General features: G+C 38.3%; 1 protein-coding gene across 16 annotated transcripts in view; it reads left to right on the forward strand.

Annotated features, from left to right (window-relative positions):
* Positions 1 to 15,794, forward strand: part of DST (dystonin) — a 397,214-nt gene that overhangs the window by 110,803 nt on the left and 270,617 nt on the right. For 12 of the 16 annotated variants that reach the window (XM_073000297.2, XM_073000284.2, XM_020781806.3 and 9 more), the window contains 2 exons: positions 6,644 to 6,733; positions 12,934 to 13,011. In XM_073000297.2, the coding sequence (XP_072856398.2) occupies positions 6,644 to 6,733; positions 12,934 to 13,011 (168 nt within the window). Of the gene's footprint in view, positions 1 to 6,643; positions 6,734 to 7,236; positions 7,336 to 12,933; positions 13,012 to 15,794 lie in introns of all 16 variants that reach the window. The other 4 variants (XM_073000291.2, XM_073000283.2, XM_078386367.1 and 1 more) reach the window with 2 other exon arrangements.

A 15,794-nucleotide genomic window follows, 5' to 3' on the forward strand; every position in this document is an offset into this window, starting at 1 on the left:
GAAGTTCTGAGGCTGCTCCCCGGTGGTTTTCTCTTGCAAAGCATGATTGATGCCTTTTTAAACACTTACCTACAATAATTATCATGTATAAAATTGTCCATTCTGTTGAAGTGTAACCTAGTGTGATGAGATAGTGCTATCTGCCTCAAGGCCCCTGTATCATGTGGAATAACTATAGAATACTTTGGGAAACAGAATATTGTGGATGTATGCTGCCATTGGATCACTGAGGAGCTTAAACCTAATGCATATGTTCTTCGAGATAGAAGGAAGCAGGGAATATTTGTTGAGAGAAAAGGAAGACATTGACAAGTACTGCAAAATTTTAAAATATTGCAACACCTCTGTGAGAGGCAGGGCTCATTTCTTCTTAATTACCTAACTGATCAAAGGAAGCACAGCCAAGATGAGAGGACGTATATATAAGCACATCTCTCCTGCTGCATCCTCTCTGTTTGCTGTCAGGTCTTACAGAGCAACATAACAGAACAGGGATCCCAAAAGGAGTGGCTTTGAATTGATATAGAAGCTAAAAAGTGTTTAGAGATGCCTGTAAGATACGAGTACAGTATATGCATAGGTATGCAGATGGCAGCTTGAAAAGCAGGCTAACATTTACTTGGCAACATGGAGGAAAGTATGGCATAAGTAAAAGGGAATAGAAATAGCTCTGTTTTTCTTATCAGATTTGGTATAATTTATAATGCATACACAATGTTCTCAACAAGGTATTCCATAAGAGAGTTCTTAGTTGCTATTGCCTAGGGTTACAGATAATCAAAACCTGAAAAACGTTGACTCTTTCATACAGTATTTTAAAAACTTTGAAAGGAAGAAGCGTCTCTGTTACAGTAATTTTATTGTGCACCACAAAATAAATAGAAAAGATTATAATACTTTTGATGTATAATCTGTTTTAAAGACAGACAGAACACTTTGCCACCACTGAAAAAATAAAATATAGAATAGATATTGTGTCTATAGAAAAAAAGTAAAGTGCTGCTAATTTTACAGGAAGAGAGTACTTCCTAATGTACAAAATGTCCATTCTATTGAAGTGTAACCATCCACTCGCTAAATACACTTCAGCAATAAACACCAAAATAATTATCAGTATTCATTATGGGGGTGTTGGATGGCCATTGCACCTTTGATATTCTTAGAGTTGAGCAGAGTTGAGCACCTGTCAGAATGTTTAGCAGCAATCCTTACTTTAAAAGACATCTAAAGCCATTTGTGGGATGATAAGGGCAGTGGAAGGTGGAGAGTGGTTGAATTGCTGCTATTAATAATTTTATTAATAATGATAATGTGAACAGCAAGAGAAATGACAGAGTAATTAGCCAGAGTTAATACTGTTACTGATGTTTGCTTGCTGAAAAAAAAAGGCCCAGAGTTATGGGTGAGATATATGTGGAGGAATGAGGCATGTGTATTGCAATGATGGCTGTAACTTAATCTACTAATTCATTTCCTGAATTCTGATTCTTTGCCACTTTGAAGTGTAACAGATTATTAGGAGAGTGAGAAGAATGTTGGGAACTTGTTCCCTTTAATTTTATTGATTTTATTTAAAACATGTGTACTCTAATGATGGTGTACCATATACTCTTTGTGGTAGCTCCAAAACAGTACATAAAGAAATTGAGAGGTGGCTGCAACACATTATGAATAGAGATGGCGGTATTCGTATATGAATACCCCCCCGTGCAGCTGGACTTAATGAAGGACTGTCCACTCATGCGTCCTGCTATGGCACTGATCCCACTTGTTCTTCCAATCGCGCCCGGAGCACCACTCTCTTCCAGCTCTGCTGGCCACTCAGCAGCCATGCAGGGAGAATCGTCCTCCCTCCCTCTGCCTGGAATGGCCACCCGAGTGAGAAGAGAGTGGTGCTTCAGGCGTGATTGGAAGGATGAACAGGACTGGCGCCGAAGCAGGATGCAGGAATATTCGTATTCGTATATGACTATAAATATCCCATCTCTAGTTATGAATAAAGCCCATGACACACTGAACTTTCTTTCAGTGGAACCTCTACAAATGTTTACCAAAACGAAGATGATTTTCTTTTTTTCTAAAAACATGTAAGTCTTACAAATTAGTCAAATATCTTAGGCTAGTGGAATTTCATGTCTGTATGACAACATTAAAGAGATCCAGGCCCATGTGCCAATCAACCAGATTTTCAGAGCAAGCACTCATTTATAACCCTTTGTATAACTGTCAGCTATGGAGGTAGTACATCTGCACCAAGGTATGTCTGCCCCACTTGGTGCAGAATTTTCAAACTCAGAAAGCCTTTCTACATCACTGTGCCATCTGACAAGTATTACATGGTAGCCCATGAAACCCCTTGATATTATAAAAGATATTAGGGTACACTTTGGGGTGTGTTCATAGTTTGGTCATCATTGCGAGTTTTCTTACTGAGGAATTCCTGCTCTTATGAGTAGTGGTTTTAAATGGCCTGTTGTTTTTTTAGTAACTTGTCAAGGGGCTTGGGTCTTTTTATTGAGAGAAAGGCAGCACAGACTTATAGATAGATAGAATGATAGATGGTTATAATTCACTAATTGAAGCCATTACTATTGTGAGGATGTGGATCTGCTGCCTCAGATTTCCATAATTTTTTTACCGACTTCAGTTGTGGACTTTAAATATATATATATATATACTGTATGTTGGACCAAATGCCTGAACACAACAGAGATTTCAGGATTCCTATATAAACCACAATCAGATTTTTCATCTTGTTTTAGACTTGCAGCTGTGCTGTGGTCAAGCTGTCAGTTGGACTGGCCAAAGCAAAGGACGTTACAGTAATGTCAGTGTACAGGCAGTAATGTGCCAGGATCCATATAAGTACCTCGGCAGACCGATTTTATATTTATAGCAAATAAATAAGCTAATGCCGGGGGCATGTTTATTTGGAAATGAAAGAGGTAGAAGAATTTGACTGGGTTTTTTTTTTTGTTATTGATATGTCCCACTAAATACAAAATCTCTGTCTACAGAATTTGTTCAGAGCAACTAGGTATAAACTGGATTAAACAAATGATGTTAATATATACATATACTTACTGTACTTCATGGAAAAGAAGGGAGAAAGTAAGATCATGCTTAAGAAATTCTAAATTACCATTTCCTTGCTTAGCAAATGTCACTAGTTTATGAATAATCATTATTTTCTACATATTTTAAGCTAGTTTAATATTTCTGCTTTAAGTTGGAGAAATGCCCTTTGCCTCTCCTACAGTTATGGTATTGAACAGTAGTCTCCTCTCCCAAAAAACTGGCATCCTGTCTCTAGCCAAATGGCCAGGCCTTCTGCACCTAGTCCTTTTACGGATGTTGCATAAATCTGCCTGCCAAAGACAGCACATAGCTTAGTCCTCACATTCTCACAATAAATCTTGATGGATCTAACAGATTCTCTCAGTGTGTCCTGGGGAATCCCAGAGATGGCAGCTTAATTGGAATTCTTGCCTTGTCTGTAAATCAGTATGCATACCGAGTCTGTAAGGAACTGTTGTTGTTTAGTTGTGTCCGACTCTTCGTGACCCCATGAACCAGAGCACGCCAGGTCCATTATATGTTTGTTGGCACATAATTAGGAATAACTTTATATCTCTTGTCTTCTCTCTCTTTGCTTCCCATTTTCTGTCTCTCTATATTCCTTCTCCTCCCCCCTCCTCTTCCTTTCTCCCTTCCCCTGCTCTCTCTCATCCTTCATATCTCTTCCAGGGCACCTGAACTGATTGTATACATACAGTTTTTGAAATTAGGCCAAGAATTGTGGATTTTTTTTTGCCACTGACACTTGTCCTTGTTGCTTTGTCATTGAATTGTCACTATTTAGCAAGCAAGTTCAGCTTCTAAGATATCTTTTTTGTTTTGCTTCATGTCCTCCTAATTGAGAAGCTAACAGACACACATAAAAACAGCTCAAGCAAGGAAAGAAGAGTAAATAATGCTAGAACTTTGTTGACATCTCCAAACCACCAGCACCCTTTCTGTCAACACAACAGACAAACAGCTCCAGCTTCAAAGTGCTGTAAAGAAATTAGGCCAATTAGATTACATAGTTCAGAAGTTTACAGGATAATCCTTCAAAATATACAGTGTAATTATCAGAAAAATAAGACTGCTTTTTAGGAAATCATCCAACTAGTTAGGCATTTGTTATGGATGAATAGGCACTGAATATTCATTAGGTTATTATCAGGAGTAATAATTATTCAATAATATTCAAATTGCTATAGGGCTATCACAGTTAAATTGTTATTCTACTCTTCTAATTTAACCGCTTCCACACACCAAATGGAAATGAAAACCAATTTCAATTTCTTGGTCTATAATATATTGGTTTTAAATATAATTCACAGTTTTTGAAACCAACACTGCTTGTACAGTCCTGATCCCCATATCCTAATTTCCTACAGTTCTTCCAGCTGTAATTATCTGAAAAAAATAATATATAGTGTAATTATCTGAAAAATAACATTATTTTTTAAGAAATCATCTGTCCCCGCCAAAAATTGGGTAACATACACAGTATACAAAAAAGTAAAGGGCAATGGGATTCCAGATAAGTTTGTATTCTGAAACACGATATAAAACTGTCAGAACCCACAATATTATATTATTGTGGGAACAGTGCCAGGTTGGTTACTTGCATTGCTTCACTCTTATATTAATTAGGAAATCAGATATTCTCCTGCTTTATTTTAACATTATTGAGAAAACATTATAGAAGAATTTATAATTGCTAGTGGAAAATGTCTCTGCTCCGTTTTGAGGAATCTTTTCCGTCAGCCCACCTCCCTGTGCTTTAGGGCCACCACTTTGAGCATGGTACCTCAAGTTCTGTAGGCTTCTGGGGCAGGAGGCAAATTACCTTCTGCTAGTCTTATTCTCCTTCTCTGGATCCAATCCCAAGAAATAGAAGGATAAGAAATAAAATCATATTGATTTACATTTATTATGAGAACACATATGTTGGTGTGGGGAGCCAACATTGAATTGAGTAATTCGTGGCTTGTTCCATTAGTAATTAACATAATCATAATGTATTTCTGGCACACTTCCTTCTGAAAATGTTAATTTACATTGCAACCATATTTTCAACTTCTCGTATTAAAAGAAAATCTTGTGGAGCAGAAGACTTGCAAACTATCTTGGAAGACAGCTAACTTTCTGTTTTCGAAACTGCATATTTGAGTATCTGTCTTCTTTTCCAAATATGCTGCAGAAGCTAAGGGTGATAGTTTGCTTTTGTGTGTATTCTCTGCTTCTCTCTCAGCATGCTCACATGTGTGAGCACACATAGGGAGTGCTAAAAATTTTGGCATAATATGCTATGCTGCCCCACTGGGTAGGCAGATGTCAATTTTTATTTCGCAGACCACATTGAGAAAATTTGCATTTCTTTCCAGTTGTAAAATAAATATTTTAAATTTTAGATGCCACAATTTGGATTTTTCAGATTTACTGCCCTAATGCTAAATGGTTTTAGTGCATTTAATGTCAGAGCAATAAATCTGAAAACTCAAGGAACGTCTTAGAAACAAAGCAAACAGAGATACTCTACCAATTTCATTCAGTTGGATAATATGTTCTGTTTTTGATTGCAAGTATACCAATCAGTGATCACATGCATGTTGCTTTAAACGTGTGTTTGAATGGTTAGAGTGTCATGTGCTATGGGTGCAGGTCACACCCAATAGTCTTCGAAAAAAGAACAAATAACACAAATCTATAGTATCACTGACATTCTTGAAAATCTGATATAATTCTGCAGATTTAAATCAATAGGCGAAGAACCTGACTTTGTTCCCATTTGCATGGAATGTCTCCTGAGCAGAGTTAAATGAAGGGCTGGTCCCTGCATGTGAGAGGTGGAATGGGGAGGCCCCTATAATCTCTCTATCAAAATCTGATCCAGAGGGGCATGGAATGTTCTGGAAAAGTTAGTATGGCTATGTGGAGGGGGAAATATACAACAAACAAACAAACAACCCCACCAAAACAAAAGCACATTCCCCTCTTTCCAAGGCTCCCTCTCAACAAATGCATTAGAATTCAAGCAATTGATTAGATCTGTAAGTCATACATGATCTCCAAAATTTGCCACTTAAATAAATCTCTGGGGGAAAAAATATTTTTCAGAAGCCATTCTAGCAAACTGATCTTCATGGTTCTGATATAAATATAGTATTAACTTCATCTTGGTAGACCTTATTAAGTCTAGGTACTCTTTTGCTTCAGATATGTTTGCTGACATATTTTAAAATATTTTCATAATTTTATGTGTTATTGTACCCTATACATTGTATATATACATTGTATATATTGTACTCTTGTTCTCGCTCTTAAGACTTTATGGGGGTAAACTACAATTTCTTGTTGGAGATGTAGTAAGATCCTTTTCATCTAGCAGTTTTTTTTAAGTGTACTGTGATTGAACTCATGGAGTGAATATTCTGCAAGACAACATTATTAATTTAAAACTTTGACTTCAGTTTTATGGACACACAGAAGTTAGCCACATGGAGTAAAGATGCATAGCTATGAAGTAACACTACATCATAGCTGTTGGAAAAAGACAGCATCTTGACTTTGTATCCAATTTTCTTTGTAGGTTCGGAAGCATGTGAATGATCTGTATGAAGACCTGAGAGATGGGCATAACTTGATTTCTCTTTTAGAAGTTCTCTCAGGAGATACCTTGGTGAGTTTTAAAATTTTTTGATCAATAGTCTTGGGCTTCAGGGTGTTAAGCAATATTGATTGTTCAGATTCTTTCTTAATACGTTGTTTCCAGTAAGTGGGGGAATCAAGAAAAAGTCAAGTTTCAGAACTGGGTAGAATCTGAGGATTCAGGATAATTGGATGATATTTTCATTCCTTCCCTCATTTAATTGTAAGACCCCTTTTCTGTAATGCACAAGTTTTCCCCATTTTCACTTGGGAAAAAAATCCAGCTGGTGTGGGATGCTAAGTATTCTTTATGCTTTAAGGTTATAATTTTATAAAAAGTAGGGGAGAAATGTGCCCACCTGTAATTGTCTAACACTCCCTGTGGTATCATTTCTTTTTGTTGTCAGCATTTCTACTTCCCTTGCTCAGCACTTGTTCCATTCATTAGATCCTTCTTCTGTTCGTATTCTTCTCTTCATTTGTGGTGTGTCTTGTTTCTTTGCTCTCCTATCTCCTTTTTGTTATGTTCATTAGCCAAGGGAGCGAGATTTTTTGAAGACCTTACGTTTGGTGAGTTCAACAGAAGCTTGCACGTTTGAACAGCATGAGGATGAGGAGGATGAGGATAAGGGGGTAGGTGCCGACCCCCATAACTCTACTACTATAGTAATTGATGTGTGGTGATCACTAACTTTAAAGTAAACTTGTAGTGTGGTGCTGTGTAATCCATTAGAAAGGATTGAGCATTGTGTGTTTGTGTGTGTGTGGATGATTGTATACAGGGGAATGCCTTTCATGTAGAATATCACTTGGTAGTGCCAATGACTTTGGAAAGTCCATTCAGACCTTCTGAAATGACTGGACAGTTGTAAAAAGGTTTTTGTGCAGCTCCCCCTCTGTTGTTTGTGGATTGTCCTTTTCTGTCAGTCCTTTTTTCAAATTGTAAGAATTTAAAATTATTTCAGATTGATTGATTTATCATTATCTTAAAGATAGACCATGCCACACATTTAGTAAAACCATTTCTAACATTCAGTCTTGGTTTGAATGTGGCAATGTAATTATACTAGATCACTTTGCAACCTGATCCAAATCACTATTAAGCTGGGGAAGTAGTGATCCTTGCCATGGGGTGTCTATAATAATACGTTAAACAGATGGGGAGACAACAAATGAGAGGTGAAAGACAAGAATTTTGAGAGACAGATGTGAAAAATATGCAGTCACTTTGAGTTCAGCGGGTTTGTGGATTGGATAATTCATTGGCTAAAGATATACCATATTTTCACTAATAGAATGTAGAGGCGGCTCATACATATTTGAGCTAATTCATTGTTATTGTAGCAAGTAGTGAACAAGCATTTTAAATAATAACTTCTGTCTTTCAGATGGGAATTATCTGCTTAAAAACAAAAAGTATGGCAAGACAAGGGTTACTGATTTGTCCCAAACAGGTTGCTTCCTCCCTATAAAAATTGGCCAGGGGTGGGGTGGGGAAGCTCTGTAATACTAGAGCCACAAGACCTTTTGAGGTATCTTCTTTTCTTGAATGTACCAATTCATGTTGCTCAGCATTTGCACTTTTGAATTTTTTTGTATATTTTATGAAACATCAGAAAATTCCTGAAGACAATTTTGGCTTTAATATATAATAAAATTACTCTCCCTAAAATATATTGTACTTTTATTTGACAGTTACTGATGTTATTATTGTTATACTTCTCCTTGTTGTATTTCATGCCTTTCTGCATAGAGTGGCAATGTAATTATACGAAATGCATTCCAGCCATTTTCCAAATTTTCTCTGGGCATGTGTTTTCTATTCTTAAGCATTTTGCACACAGATGTCTGAAATATTAAGAGCGCAGTTGTGTACATGCTTCTCTGGGAATAAATTAACTTGAACCCATTGGAGCTTCTTTCTGAGAAGATGTGCAGAGTTGACATTGGTCTAATTGTTACATACAATAACTAACCAACTGTTCTGAAGGCACATTTGGATAGAGCCCTAAAAGCACTTGCTCAAGAATAATTTGCTAGAAGGAGTGCTGTGTTTGGTTGTGCTGCATTGGAGACTTCCTGTGATTTGTGAACTTGACTATATCCCCTACAGAGAGTTCATGTTATGAAGGCTTCTTGACTTGCAGGCGGGGTGCCGTGTCACTATAAGAAGGCAACCCTATGTCCCTCTGAAGGTTCTTGTACCCCCTTCAATGCAAAAAATTGTTCTGGAGGGTTAGAGGGAAGAGACTGTGTTGAAAGCTGGCAGTTGTCCTTCAGCGTCTGCCAGAAGGATTCTCTAGCAAACCAAAACCTTCCGTTTATAGAAGGAGCCCTTCAATTCACAGAAAGGACACCTAGGATCAAAACTACTAAACGGGGATGCTGTCATAACATTTCAGTTTGCTTGCACTTCCTTTTGCACAGCTGACTCTAAAACTCCCATTATGCCAATGGTGCCGAGGCTGCTTCAGTGCTGATTCTTCTGGAAGTCTGGCTGACATAAAGTTGCCTGGGTTTACTTCATCATTCAAGTGATTAGTGTGGCTTGGCTTTCTTTCATCACCATGTTTCAGTGCTGTGTTCCAAATATTTAGAGACAGGGATTTTATAGTTGGTACTAGTGGCTTGCCTCAACCATATGAAATGGATGTATTTATGTCATGATTATATTGATGTTTTGGGAGGGGGGGTAGGGATGTCTTCATTGACAGCCATCCTTGCACTATTGCTGAAGCCTTAGAACCCTGACACAGACACAACCCTGCACCCAAAAATCTGGCTCAGAGCAAGAAGGGGCAGCAGGAATCACATTCCATTTGCATTTTCCACAATGCCCTGCATAATATTTCTCCAAGGCATTGAGAGAGATGAAAATGTGAGCTGCATCCACCTTCTTGGTGGTGTGTGAAGTGTTATTGGTGCCTGGTCCTTTTCAGGTAAGTTCAGAACAGAAAGGCTTATTAGCAGAGAAGGAAGCACACCGTAAGGCCTGTTGCTGAGGACTACCTTGACTATGTGAACAATGATGGACAAACCCATAATCATGTGGGAAATCCAAATCATGTTCCTTTTTACCAGGCAGGTGTCTGGCTGGGCCAGTGAACGGTTTCTCAGTCTGAAGGTGCTAGAGACTCACCTTTCTTCCTTGCTCAGTGTACATGTGTGTGTATAAACAGGCAGGTGTGTGGTCCAAATTATTCTCTTCCACTGCACTGAGATTTCTTGGGGAATAGGGCTCAGTGCCAAAGCTCAACTGGAAAGGAGGGTTGCTAGATGCTTTTTCTTACTGAGAGCACATGAAAAACAATCAGCTTCTCTAGTTGGCTTGAGGATATAAAAGGCAGCCGTAGCTCAATGCTCAGTTGTGTTTTGAAAAGGAAAGAAAGAGGAGCATGTGGAGTCTGGCAGCTGTATGAGCAAATGAGCCATTTTGTTTTTTGGCTGACTTTAGAGACATGTCTCAGAAAATAATTCATTGCTGAGCTGTAGACGTTCTTATGTTGTATCATGCTGCTATCCATTCTGATGAAAGTTTGTGAAAAATCTGAAGCCAGGAAGAAAGACATCAATATTTTGTATTATACAGTCACATAAATGTAACTCCTCCCTCCAGCTATTTTCTGATGGCTAAATGGACAATGTAATGTCTGTATACTTCTTCCTTCTTATGATTTTACACTAACTGCATGTAGTTTTGCCATTTTTACTGAGTATAATTTGTTTTGCTTAATAGCTTGTTGAGCTGTCTTCATCTTCCTTAGCTTTCTGCATGTTGTGTTCCATAAGCAGTTCTGCAAAAAAATAAAAATAAAAAATGTGGAATTGTTTGGTAAAGCTTGAAATTCTACAAGTGTGAAATACATGGGGATTGGATTTCGGGGTTTATTTCAATGTGTGCTTACCTCTACTGCGTTTGGAATAATTTATATAGTTGAATACATGTAGAAAATATCAGTTCATTCCTAATGGGTCACCTGTATAGATTTTTCAGAAAGTTGATAGAAAAGGAATTTGTGGGAATGTACTGTAGTGTCTTGATCAAAGATCTTCCTTGAAAAATCCAAGTGCTTTTCTAATACTGGTGTATCATATTCCACATGTATGTTTTTTTAAAAAATGGTCCTGTTAGTCATTTCATGTATCATGTATATATTCCAGAAAATGAAAAGAAAAAGAGAAAAATTGGATATGTGACCAATATGGACCATACTAGTACAGTTATCATAGGCCATGTTTAGTTGCATCTCCCTGAGTATACAGTATTTTCCGAAAATTAGCTTTTCACTGGCTAATAGTGAAATACCGTGCTTCCCCGAAAATAAGACAGGGTCTTATATCAATTTTTGCTCCAAAAACACATTAGGGCTTATTTTCAGGGGATGTTTTATTTTTTAAAGTACAACAATCTACATTTATTCAGATACAGTCATCTAATCTTCTTCTGGTTGCTGCACAAGTCCCTGGTGGAGGGTGGGGTTTCACTTAACTGGTGCTTATTTTTGGGGTAGGGCTTACTGTATATTGCGAGCATCCTGAAAAATTATACAGTACTAGGTCTTATTTTAAGGCTAGGTCTTATTTTCTGGGAAACAGGGTATGTGTTACAGCCTGCACTTGGCATTATTTCCTTGAGTAAAATGAATAAGCGGATACATTCTGCCTGGCACTAGTTTTTGGCAGAATGTACAGTAGCCAAAAATATGTGCTTGGTATGTTTTTATGTATCCTAGCAAGCACTACTATTCTTTAACTTCCATTTAGTTCAGTGTGTGAGAAGGCTCAATGTAGTTACTGGAGACTTTAAAGCAGAAGCACTTGAACATATCACAAAGTATGTCATTCACAGATGTGGGTATGACAACTAAAGCCAGCTGATTTTATTTTTCAATCATCTTGAAGCATCCTGCATTGCTGACCCTCTAAAATAGTTCATGTTGCAGCCTTGAAAGCATTTTGAGGAGGAGCTATTTAGAAGAAGGTTCTCAAGGGTCAGGCTGCAGTTTGTCTAAACAGCTGAAATTAAAGTTAACAGATCCTTATAATCAGGTGATTAATTAAGTCAGGTGAGCTGATTCTAGGGAATAGTGTTGATGTGCTTGTAAACTCTGTGGACATAACATATCTGGATCGTAGTTTGTGTTTAAAATGCTAATGGGACCCATGAGCCAGCAAAAGAGAAACACTTTTAACTCTTTCGATTTTGGCGGGAGAGATGTGGTACACATCTAACTCTTCCAGTTCAAAGGAACTCAATGGACTTCATTTTGTGCTCCCAGTTAGAACGCATCTGCTCAACAAGGTGAGTTTTAGGGTTATATATAGGGTCACATTGTGAGTATTTAATCTATCCAACGGTGAGAAAGTGCAGCCCTATAGCTACATGCCTACTCCAGGGGTATTTTGTAGCCCCAAATCCTCCTATGACCTTGTAAGTTTCCAGCAACAGGGGGAAAACGTTTACTGCACCTTCTGGAAGCTTCCAGGAACAATGATTTGCTTTTTGAGCGGGCCATCCCACTTAACATACCCAAATTCCTCTCATACACAAACCCCACAATTGGAAGCTATGCAGTTCTAGTTTATTTGTTTGCAGGTCATGTTATGGTACTTTTGGAGTCCCGACTATCGGAGGGTCTTGGGGAGGAAAATTGGCCCCTAGCCTACCGGGTACAATCCTTGTCCTTTACCTGCCATAACAAACAAGTAAAGTAGAATGTTCAGTCCTTTATCACATGGCCTGGTTCTAAATTAGCTCCTCTGTGTAATCCCCACTCTGCTGAATCAAAGCTGAACGAGGTCCTAACAAGCCTACAGTATTAAACTGACACGTTTTAGATTGCTTGTGGTGCAATTAACCTCAAGTTGAAATGGATGTATTAAAAATACACGCAATATTTATGAATAAAACTTACTGAAAGGACATAATTGTCTGTTTAAATCAACTTTTATGTGAGCTCTTTCTAGCTTTGATGCACTTGAGATAATGTTTTATATCCCAGTGAACCAAAGAAAGAAAGAATACAATAGGACAAAAAAGAGTTTCTGTAAAATTTAAACCACAGTTGCTTTACGCCAGAGCTATTAGGGTTCATATGAAACTTCTTTGTTTTTCTCCTTCATTTGTGGGTGTTTGGAAACATTTAAAATAGGATTTGAAAGGATATTTCTTGCTTTGTAATTAGTATATGTTGTATAGGAAGCCTCACACTGTTCATTTTCTGTTCTTAGCCCAGAGAGAAAGGTCGGATGCGTTTCCACAGACTACAGAATGTACAAATTGCACTTGATTATTTGAAAAGACGACAGGTAAGCTAATATGTTTAAGAAGCAAATTTAAAACTTATTGGCTGAAATCGTGTTACTGTAATTTGTACTGTATAAGGCTGGTGATGCCATGATCAGTGGTGATTTTTCAGAAATTAAACATTTCTGATTTCTGTCAAAAAGCTCCTGAGGTTCCTCTGTAATCCCTTGCATCTTCAGGAATCTGTGTAAGCTGCAGGATAGGGAAGTTGTTCATTAATGAAAAGTGGTGCTGCTGGGATTACTTTACTGGGATGGCATTATCTAAAAGAGTGTACCAACCGTGGCAGTTTTTATTATTAAAGATTTCCCCTTTCCGTCTCACAGCTTGCATGGGTTCCTAATGATGAAAGGGGTTGCACTGAAGCCATGGGAGCCTTGGGACAGAATGTGGAAAATTTTAATTTCTGAAACATTGTTGCTGCTGCTGATGTCATGGGGCTTATGCTTCCATCACTCTTCTATTTTCCTACATTATTCATCCCCTACAGTTGGAAGATGCACACATTTGCACTTATGGTTCCAAGTGTTACCTCATGACAAAGCAGGAGAAATCAATATTGTGAACATTTTAATATTGTAAGTCCCCTTAAGGAAGGGAGCACCCCAACCAGATTGAAAACAATACCGGAATCTTAAATCCTTTATTATACAACCTAGGAATAAATCTCACTGAACTCAGTAGCTTGTACTTCTGAGCAGATATGAATAAGATTGTACTGTTAGCATACCAGTGTCCCTCAAACATAGAGGCAGACAAGGGAGTTGTGCTAGTGCATAACTCCCATCTGTGCCAGAACAAGGCTGCAGATGAGTTTATTAGACATTCACTTCACCTGTGTCCCTTTGGACATGAATCCTACCAGCCGTGCTCCAGGTAGCTCTGATTAAAGTTCACAGAAGAGGACCAGAACTAGATAGTAGGAATGGGCCAGCAGTGTGAACTGCTCTGGAAGTATTTGGTGAAGACTGAGTTTCAGACATCAAGTTATACACTCACGAAGTGGGTTCCCCCCCCAGGAAAGTGCCCTTTAGCAGTTGGCTTGGGGAAACCCAGTCGTGACCAAACTTGGAGGGACTGTAGAGGAGAGTCAGTAGAAGCTTCTTTGTGATTTTGGAGTCTCTAGGTGCCTGGGGGGGGAGCTTTCCTGGGAGGCTTCTCTTTGTGGGTGTATAACTCAGATACCTGAAACCCAAACTTCACCAAACTTGCAGGGCTTGTTGAGGAGAGTCAGGGGAAGATTCCCTGCAGTTTTGGTGCATCAGTGTATCCATATTCCCCCAACCCTCTGTCAGCCATGCCTCCCACTTTCTCTATCCTGCTGACCACTGTGTAAAGTGTAGGGATGAAATGTGGGAAGTACAGACTATAAGTGAGTCTAATACTCTAAGAACTGCTGAATCTTTTATATCACAAGTGCCACTACTATGGTGATAAACTAAAAGGAAGCCTACCATACGTTGCAGTAAAATGCAAGCACCCAAGTTCCATTGATTTCAGTGAGAACACTTTAGGAAGTTCTTTGCTCCCTAAACTTGGGTAGATCACTTCATTTATGAGCAAAGCCTGAGTATTAAACTCCTATTATATATCAAAATAGTACACTGTATAGTAGTATACATAGTGTTTGCATTCCCCCCCCCACTATCTCCCCTAGTTTATTGTTAGAGAGGCTGTTTTATTTTATATAGGATACCTGCAGTGCCACCTTCTGGTGTTTGTCATAATAATAACTGTGTATATTCTGTTTTTTGTTTTTCTTTTCCACATGCACAGCCTTTTTGGTACATGTCAAATACTTTTTCAGGGTATTCTGATAGTTACATTTCCATAATGATTTACAGATTAAGGTGAATAAATGAAATACATTAAGATCTTCTCTTTCCCAGATGAAGCATATTATTTATATAATATTTATATAGCACTGTTGAACTAATTTCCTAGGGACACTGATTCTATAGTTTACAGTATATTTGAAATTTAAAAATACTGTATGTTCTCATTTAACCAGTCAAAGGAAGAAATAGTAGACATAATGCCCACAAACAGTACCCACAAACATAAACCCACAAACCCACTGTTCTTTTTTGTGGTCTCTGTGAATGCACACAAATGGGTTGTTCTGCGCCTGTGCAGGATGTTTCAGAAGTTTCTAGAGCTTAAAAAACATTTAACATTGAGACCCCCCCCCCCTTGGAGCACAAACTCCTCTCTCCAAACATCCCCTCAGTTCCTTTTTTCCGCCGCATTGGTAGGATGTATAGGAACACCTAGAGTGAGAAAAGCGAGTATTTCGATAGAATTATCCAAATTATCTTTTTGATTATGGTAGATTTACAGATTAATAATTATAATTTACCTCCCATTGGAATTAGCATTTTTACCCTCATACAATAGTTTTTGCCCTCCCGTGTTTTTCTTCTCCCCCTTCCCTCAAACGCCGGTTTCCCTTTCTCTCCCGTTTTTATGGCCCCTCCAGGACCATTTAAGTGGTGCGCCATTTGCCAAAATAAAATACAGCTCACTGACAGGCACAATAAATGCCTATTTTGTTTGGGAGAGCAACACCAAACCCAATCGTGCCCTGAGTACAAAAAATTGACTAAACTGGCAATCAAACTAACATTACAGCACTTCAGGTCTTACCTCTGGGAGCGATCCCTCAATCCAGCTATGGAAGTGGTATCCTCACCAACAGCTAAAGAACCATCTTGAGCAGATTCAGTTCCATTTCGAGCCCGACAGCTTGCTTGATATCAAGCCCGACATCGGTCCCAGGCAGACA

This window comes from Pogona vitticeps, chromosome 1 (assembly GCF_051106095.1).
Source record: "Pogona vitticeps strain Pit_001003342236 chromosome 1, PviZW2.1, whole genome shotgun sequence".
Classification (NCBI taxonomy): domain Eukaryota; kingdom Metazoa; phylum Chordata; class Lepidosauria; order Squamata; family Agamidae; genus Pogona; species Pogona vitticeps.